The 9,575-nt window shown below is 35.8% G+C and overlaps 1 protein-coding gene across 1 annotated transcript in view; it reads right to left on the bottom strand.

Moving 5' to 3' along the window:
* NIPA2 (NIPA magnesium transporter 2) overlaps positions 1-6,682 on the bottom strand; it is a 42,527-nt gene extending 35,845 nt beyond the window's left edge. The window contains exons 1-2 of the mRNA XM_007956735.2: positions 6,544-6,682; positions 5,051-5,107 (exon numbers count right to left, since the gene is read on the bottom strand). Coding sequence (XP_007954926.1) covers positions 5,051-5,107; positions 6,544-6,682 — 196 coding nt within the window. The remainder of the gene's footprint in view (positions 1-5,050; positions 5,108-6,543) is intronic.
* Positions 6,683-9,575: the final 2,893 nt, after the last annotated feature.

The raw sequence follows: 9,575 nt of genomic DNA, 5'->3' as shown, positions 1-9,575 counted from the left end.
TGGCTGGTGGGTTTGAACCGCCAGCCCTCTGGTTAGCAGGCAAGTGTCTTAGCCACTATGCTACCAGAGCTCCCCATATATTCATGAAATAAACCTCTATCTACAATATTGATTATTGCTTTCAAATACATTTTGTCAAATGTCAGTAACAGTGACTCAACTTTCTTCTGGTATATGTCTGCCCATCCTTCTCTTTCAACTATCATATATACCCTTGTTGTATATGTCTCTCTTGTAAAAAGCATGCAGTTGATTTCTCTTTGAGCTATAATTTGATAATCTTTACCTTTTACCTGGGACATTTCATGTAAGAGGGTTAATGATAATCTGGCTTTAAATATACTGATCTTTTTTTTTAAAAAAAAAAAAAAAGTTTTTAAGCTCTTAAATGTTTATAATGAAATAGTTCAAATATTCTGAAAAAAACATTATACATGACAGTCACCTAGACTAACTTAGCATTTTCCCATGTGCTTTTAATCTTTTTCTTTTAAGATATATGTCTTTTCTGTTATCCATGGCACTGACTTAAAAAAAGAAAGAAAGAAAGAAAAACAGAGACAAGTCTTTTTGAATTTCTGATTATTTCCATTTTCTTATGTGCCATCTGTCCTGCCCATTCTATAACCTTCTCTTTCTTTAAAAAAAAAAAAAAAAAATCATTATTTCCTCCATTAATTAGGATGTTATACATTCATTCTATTCTTTCACTGTATACCCTAGATAATAAAAAAATGTTCCTGACCTATCAATTCTAACATTAATACTTAGTTTTATTCACCTTCACATATTTACCATTTTCTTTGCTTCTTTCCTTCCTGAATCTCAAACCTTCTTCTGGATAAATTTCTTTCTGCCTACACAATACCCTTTCAATCTGCTTTAACATAGTTATGTTTCCAGTTTATGTAAACCAACTTTATTTAGTTCTTATTCGTGAAGGATATTTTGAATGAGTAGAGAATTTACCAACTGTTTTTCAGCACTACAAAAATAAAGTTATCTGTTTTCTAGTTTCCAATGTTGTTGAAAATCAAGCTATCAATTTGTTACCCTTTTGTGGGTACTCTTTTTATCTCTGAATGTTTTTAAGATAATTATGTGTTTGGTTTTCAGCACTTTCATTATGATGTAACTAGGTCCAAGTTTTCTTTCAAGAGATTTTGTTTGGGTCTTGCTGGGCTTCTTTAATCTGTAGTTTAATAACATTTATTCAGTTCTGGAAACTCATCCATTTTCTCTTCAAACATCGCTTTTGCTACCTTCTCTTTTCCCTTTCATATTTTGGGACTCAAATTATTCATTCACTCCTAAGTTTTATAGTCCTCTTACCCATATTTTCCATCCTTTTGTCTCTGCTTGCTTCATTCTAGATAATTTCTTCCAAACTACCTTCTAGTTCACTTTCTTTTCAGCTTTGTTACATCCATTCATTTAATTTTTACTGTTGTATTTTTCAGTTACACAATTTCTTTGTAGTTAGTTTAATGTTGGAACTATTAATTCCCTTTTGTAAGCTGTTATTTTATGGTCTATGCTGGAGAGTCTGTGGGTCAATTTCTATGTTGTTTTTGATATTTTTTCTTAATATAATGTGCTTCCTTTTATCTTCCCTGGACATTTTATTTGAAAAATTACTTGTAGAAACAATTTAAGGCCAGAATGATATTCTCATCTTCAAAAGAGATTTTTCTCTTTCTTTTTCCAGGCACCAGAAAGCATTAGCAATTTAATTCAGGACCAACGCTTGAAGTTATCTGGTCCACTCAAATGATTAGAAATTGTGTAGTCTCTGCCACAATCCCAAGTTGGTCTTTCAAGTGTTGCAGCGCAGAGTAGGTAGCATTTCACCAGGATCTCTATCCTTGGCAGTACCAATCTCTGACCCTTATTAGTCCAATTCAAAGTTCCACTCTCTCTCAATGGCTTCCTCTGGAGTCTCTAAATACCTCCTGAGCAGAAGTGCCTCTAGCTTATCCATCTGAGTTCTAAACCCTTCCCTGATCCTGGCCACACAATTCCTTCATTACCATGCCAGCTCTCTGATGCTTTTAAGAAGATGCTGTTTATATTTTGTCCGTCCAGCTTTCTAACTTGTTTTCAGCAGGAATGTTACTTCAATTACCTAATCCACCATTACCAGAATCATCAACATTGCTCCCCACCTCTCCCCACAACACTGCTTTTGGAGACTCAAAAATTTTATAGTATTGCCAGGACTGGTTTTATCAAGGTCACCAAGAACTTACTGCTAAATTCAGTGGTCATTTTTCAACCCTCAAAATCTTTCAACCCATTTAACACAAATAAGCACTCAAACACTCTGCTCCCTCAAGTTCTTCATTTAGCTTCCATACTGTGTGACTACCCCTCTGACTACTGCTTCTTCTAACTCTTCCTCATCTCCCTGAACTCAATGTTGGATTGATCTCCCTGATTTTGAACTTCTTTCTCTCTATATACTCATTTCCTAGATGATCTCCTGGTTTGGAATACTAATGATGACTCCCAAACTTTTATCTCCAGCCTAGACCTCTTCATAGATTTCAAGACCTGTGTATCTGACTGCTAATCTGACACATCTACTTAAACATTTTATAGGCATTTCAAACCTTAACATATCTAGACCAAATTCTTGATATTACTTCACCCCATCAGCCAAATCCTTCAGCAATCCTTCTGGTTAATGGCAACTCAATTATTCCAGGTAACATGGCCAAAAATCTCCCTGTCATCCTTGACCCCTCTCTTCCACAGCCTATTATTTGGTCAATCAGCAAATAGTGTCAGTTCTACCTTCAAAATATACCCAGAATTATACCACTTTTCACTATCCTCATTGTAACTACTCTGGTCCATGCTATCACATCTTATCTAAATATTACAACAGACCTCTAACTGATTACTCTGCTTCTGACCCTATGCACTATTCTCAACATAGCAGCTAGAGAGATCATATTAAACCTTAAGTCAGACCATATCACCTCTTTGCTCAAAAGCCTCCAATATCTTCTCATCTCACTAACATTAAAGTCAAAGTCCTCCCCAACATCTAAAAAGCTCCACATCTGGCCCTTTATTACCTCTCTGAACTTATCCTCTACTTACTATCACACTTGCCACTAACATTTCCTGAGTTTTCAGTGATCTAATGCTGGATAACAAAGATCCCTAAAATTTGGCAACTGAAAGCAACCATAACCATTCATTATCTCTCACAGTTTCAGTTGATTCAGAATTTAGGAAGAGCTCAATAAGTAGCTCTGATTCAGGTTTTTAAGAGTGGTAGTTAAGATGTCATTGAGATTTCAGTCATCTGAGCTTGCAGATAGATGCCCTCCCCAAGTGGTTTACTCACAAGACTGGCAAGTGAGTACTGGCTGTAGCCTATGGACCTTTCTACAGACCGCTTGACTGTCTTCACAGCACAGCAGCTGGCCTCCCCCAGAGCAACTGATCTAAGACACCAAGGCAGAAGCTGCAGCACCTCTGATGAGCATATGAGGTCACATATAATTACTTCTACTGAGTTCTTTGGAGTCCCTGGATGGCACAAACGGTTAAGACATTTGGCTGCTAACCAAAAGGTTGCAGGCTCAAGTCCAAACAGAGGCACCTCAGAAGAAAGGTTTGGAGAGCTTCCAAAAAATCAGTCAATGAAAACTCTATGGAGTACAGATCTTTTCAAACACACAGGGGTTGAAATGAGTTGGAACGGATTTGATGGCAACTGGCTATTCTTTAGTCACACCAGGCCAACGCTGATTCGACATGAGAGAGGATTATACAAAGGTATGATTATTAAGAGGCAAGAATCACTGAGGCCATCATGGAGGCTATCTACCACACTATAGGCCAGGCATGTTATCATCTCATGGCCCTGATATTTACTATTTCCTCCTATCTAAAATGTTCTTTCCCCAATATCCCTATGGCTAATTCTCTCATTTCCTTTAGGAAATACTACCTTCTTACTCAAATACTACCTTTTCAGAGGACTTCTTTGGTTCCCCAGCTAAAATTTTATAGCTAGCTATCCTCCATTTCACATCGTCCTTCCCTACTGTATTCCTTCTCCTTAGCATTTATCATTTACACACGTATATTTTAACTTGTCTTGTTTATTGCTCTTTCTTTAGAACATTAACTTCATGTTCTAGGGAGGTAGGAATTTTTCAGTTGTTTTCCCTTTTTCCCCCCATAGTTTTTCTCCAGCACCTAGAACAGTTCCTGGCATATAACAGGTAATCAATAATTATTTGTTGAATGAAAAATAAAAACTATTAGTCTTTTTATTTTTTCTGTTACTCTTAAGCATAGAGAGTTCCTCCCACACCCTGAATTAAAATATTTTTCAGTTTACCATAGAACAGTTACATAATTGTGTAATTCTGAATGCTTTGAACACTTATTGTCTTTTGTAGTTGCTGTTGTTATGTGCTGTCAAGTCAGACCTGACTCATAGTGACCCCTCCTTGGGTTTCAGAGGCAGTATCAGTACGGAAGTGGATTGCCCAACCATCCTTCCAAGGAGTGGCTGGTAGGTTTGAACCACTAGTCTTCTGGTTAGTAGTCAAGTGCCTTAGGCACCCCTGCTACCAGAGCTCATTTATTTCATGTACTTTTTAAAAGGCAATCATTAAAACAAGCCTGGACTACTAAACTAAACACATATCCCAGCCCACTTCAATGTGGAATGAGAATCACTGGAAGGAAAGGAACTAGAAACAAGAGGGTTTTTTATGATCTTCATTTCAAAATTTTCATTCACTTAAAATTTCTTTAAGAAGCTAAAAAGCTTAAAAAATAGATATGTTTTAATCAGATAGTTAAGTCTTCTATTCAAATTAAATAAGCTATTAAACTACTAAATGACATTTACAGGCTTAAATTTTATATATTTTGAATTCTGTTAATTAATTTTTAATCCATTTTGTTCACATCATTTACCCAAAGTTTTAAAATGTGCAAGTAATATGAGACTATACTAGCATATGCAAACTTTAAATATACAACTATAAGATTTTCTAGAAATGTTCTCTATACATACTTGATAGCAGTCCAGCCCACCACAACCATTCTTTAAGATATGCATGGCCACCTTGACCTGTGAATGAAGAAATACTTCACTCTTTTGAAAGATGATCAAACCCTTACAGAAATTATAATAACACTAGTATTGACAGATTTAAAAATCTCATTTGTTAACTACTTTAAATAAAGGTATATGTATGATTGGATAAAGGAATTCTTAGAAAATATTTTCATGGTTATTTTGGGAAAGGAGGATATCAGGATAATAAGAATGTTAAATACATTTAGGTTCATACTATACTTTGGAGGAAAGGAATTAAATCAATCTTTACACTGACTTTTTGTTTTATAAACTCAGCTTCAATAAACAAAGGAAAAATCAGTAGCATCAACTTCTAATGAATTATTCTGACATGTAAGTATAGTAAGCCTACTTATAACATAGTTACATTGGACTATATGGTCCTATTCCAATCAGACATAGATTGAGTACTATTCAGAGTCTGGGACTGCTATAAACACATTTTGTTGTTTTCCTTGGCTTGCCTCTCAGCCAAACTGATAAAGTAAAGAAGCCATCAGTACTTAAGCCATTGTTCCAAAAACAAAAAAAAAAAGGAAAAAAACAAAACCAATGTGAATGAACCCTTTGTCAACCACATCCATTATGGATAACTTTGGACTAAGGATGAGGAATTGGGGAACAAGCAGTGGATACCAATACTTTCTCCTCTGTCCATTAAATGCCAATAAAGACTATTAATTTAAGATTATTTAATTAGGTTTGCCAACAGAAGTGGCACAGAAAAGAGAAAGTGGTATTTTCACTGTCAAAGCATGTCTTCCCATGAGGTCAGAACTAGGTCTAGAAGTGAAGCAGAGCAAAGCCATAACGCAACGATGGGACACTGGAAGCTGTCATGAAGAGTGAGATGGAGGAGTGAGAATGTGGTTCAATCATGTCCAGTTTCCCCAAGAGCCTTGTGACTTCATCAGCAATTTCTGGGGAAACAATCCACACCACTCAGATTCACTGAACCAGGTACTCTTCAAGTCAGGGAAACCTTCCCTCTCTTCTTTCCTTCATATCAAGTGGAGATCATCAGGAAAAATATCTAAGGTAAAAGTCAGAACTCCTCCTATCATTGACAAAGACCTGAGCCTTCAACAAAATTCTGTCGATGGACCCATATTTCCTTCCCTGCAGACATGTCAAAATTTAAAGAAAAGGCTGGATGCAACTGGACATTGGTCCCTGTTTCCACTTTGATAAGAAAAAGTGTGACTAACTAAAGAAGTAGGTAGGTAACTTATTTTGCCATCTCATTTATTTATTTTCCCCACTGAAAGAAATGATTTCTGACTCTCTGTAAACATTTAGAACTCTTTCACAGTTCGAAGTTTTGAATATACTCACTAGAAATAAAGACATGCCTTCTACAGCCAAAGAATCTGTGTAAATAAGCAAATGCTAATGTCATTTCAGATGTCACATAAGGCATAACCTACCTGCTCTCATGGAGCCTTTTCTGGCAAGTCGCAGGAGACCTTTTTTTTTTAAAATGAAACTCCCTCCAATGAAAATGCTGGAGCTCATAGCCAATCCCAGACCAATATAAAAGTCATATTTTCCATGCCCCAGGCTCATGTCGTTTACTACTTAAGAAGCTCCTGTGAACCACATTGATCACAAAACAGAGAAACAGGAGGCAGGATGACACAATCTTCAAATCTAAACAATAAAAAATAGAATGTGATTTTTTACAGAATGATCATGACAGCTCTTGTGTAAATCAAAATGTTATTTATCTTCCCATGAAACATTTTTATTACTAATATTGACAACAAATACAATTTTTGTTTAAATTTAACACTAATCTGTTTCTTCCACTATGGCAAAAGACAGGCTCATGATATAAAATTGTTTGAAATTATTTTAAAAACTCTGGTTTTCTATAGATGAAACTGCTTCCAGTTCTAGATGACAGTCTACAACAATACAACTTTGCTGATAACATTTTACAGAATGAAAAATTATTCATAACAATATAAATCTAGTTTATAAATACATTTAATCCATTTTAAAATAAATATCTTTTTTGAATAATTTATACTGAGAAATTACAAATTTTCTCACCCTTACAATTTCATTTTCTTTTTAGAGATATACAGGGTATTAGTATGTGCTAGTTTATTACTTATTTGGGGATGAATATAGAAAAGACAGATTTCATATTATTTTGTTAGCACAGGATGACAATTCTAGCAGATAAACGTTTGCCAGGAGTGCAGGATGTGGTACTGGTGGACTTTGGAGAACATGAGGACAATGGCACCCAGAGGGCTGAATAACAAGTTCAGAATGAGAAAGAGAGGCTTAAAAAACCTCCACAAAAATATTTCCAAATTACCAACACATGAACTCTGCTAACAAATGAACTAAAGTAAAGTGTGGAAAGCAAAGAAAAACAGTATGGAGCAGCAAGGTTTATCACTGTTTATAAATAGCTGTCAGTCCAACTTCCGATAAATTTTAGCATTTTTAGTCCCCAAATTTAACTACTTACTCCCATAACTAATTTGCAATTCCATTAGGATCACTTTGACATCTCTAACTAGCCACGTTTTTCCTTCTGCAGGTTATGAGACCTTAGCCCTTAACTAACCAATATAATTTACCCAGCTGGCCTCTAATTACTTTATTCATTCACTCAAACAGTTAATTTACTGAACATGTGTTTTGTATGTTTATGTTCATACACTGCCTGCACTCAAGAAGTCTTTCGTCTTTCATGGAGAGACAGACAAGAGGCAATCGCAAATAAGGGATGAGTACTATAATGGTAAACATAGTACCACCACTTTGACTTGCTATCATTTCAGATAACAGGAAAGTGTCAGTGCTTTGATATGCATGTTGTGGTAGGTGGTTATGGTTCCTATACATTTTGCTTTTCTTTAAGTTTTATTTTGTTGTTGAAAATATACAAAACATACACCAATTCAACAGTTTCTACATGTAACATTTACTGGCATTGATAACATTTGAGTTGTGCAACCATTTCACTCTCTTTTTCTGAGTTGTTCCTTCATCATTAACATAAACTCACTGCCCCCTAAGGTCCTATCTAATCTTAGGAGTGCCTGTTGTCAATTTCATCTCATACATATTGTTCTTAAAACAGTGCAATTCTCAAGGCAGATCTTTTTTTACTAGGTAAGTAAAATCACTGTTTGGTTTTAAAACTTCAGAGGATATTTTTGGTTTAAGGTTTAACGATTATCTCAGGGCATCAGTTTCAGGGGTTCATCCACCCTCCATGGCTCCAGAAAGCCTAGAGTTCATGGCAATTTAAAATTATGTCCTGCACTGCCTCGCATTTTGATCAGGATTCTTCTATAGATCTTTTGATCAAGATGCTAAGTAATAGTATACAGGCACCATTCAGTTCTGGTATCATGACAAAGGAGTGACTTGTTCATGGAGGCTTTCTGCTTTCAAGTCTTTTGGGTTAATACCTTGAAGTGGAATTGTTGGGTTCTACAGTAAGTCTACTTTTAGTTTTGCAAGTAGCTGTCACACTATTTTCCATAATGGCTGTACTATTTTGCATTCCTGCCAACAATGGATAAGGGTTCCAATTTCCCTACATCCTCTCCAACGTTTATCATTTTATTTTATTTTTTTCATTAGCCATCCCACTGGGAGTGAAATAGTACCTCATTGTGGTTTTCATTCGCATCTCTTTGACGGCTAATAATGCTGAGCATCTTTTCATGTTTGGTCTCCATTTGAGTGCCTTCTTTGGTGAAATACCTATTCAAATCCGTTGCCTGTTTTATGACTGGGTTACTTGTCTCTTTGCTGTTAAGCTATTAAAGTTTTATATATATTTGGTTATTAGATTCTTGTTGGATATATAGCTTTCAAAAATATTCACCCAGCCAAAAGCTTTTCTTTTTACTTTTTGGGTAAAGTTTTTTTGATGAACTAAAGTCTTTAATTTTTATGATGTCTTATTTTGTCTTTTGCTGTTTGTGTGTTTGCCATTATATTAGATATTCCATTGTTGAAAGCTAGACCTGACAGCACTGCCCTACCTGTTCTAAGAATTTTATGGTTTTCATTTGCATGTTTAGGTCCCTAAACGTTTTTGTATATGGTTTGCGGCATGAATCCTGTGACATTTTTCTGCACATAGAAATCCAACTTTTCCAGCACTATTTATTAAAAAGCTCTTCTTTCCCCATCAAATGGACTTAAAACCTGTTTTGGTTACTTATTGCCACTCTGACAGAAATATACCACAAATGGGATGGCTTTAACAAAAAGGAGTTTATTCTCTTACAGTTTTAGAGGCTAGAAGTCTGACTTTAAAGTGCCAGGCTCTAGGGGCTAGGTGAAAGCCCCTCAACCTTGGGCTCCAGCTCTGCCTCCTGCTCCCAGACCTCTGAAGCTGGAGGCTTTTCTTCACTCAGGCAGCTGCTGGCTGCTGGGGCTGAAAAACCCAAGGTCAACAAGTAAAAAGGCACAGTCCCAA

The sequence above is a fragment of the Orycteropus afer genome, unplaced genomic scaffold (assembly GCF_000298275.1).
Source record: "Orycteropus afer afer isolate SDZICR_OR568_19922 unplaced genomic scaffold, OryAfe1.0 scaffold00656, whole genome shotgun sequence".
NCBI lineage: Eukaryota > Metazoa > Chordata > Mammalia > Tubulidentata > Orycteropodidae > Orycteropus > Orycteropus afer.
This window is presented reverse-complemented; position numbering and strand designations above follow the sequence as displayed.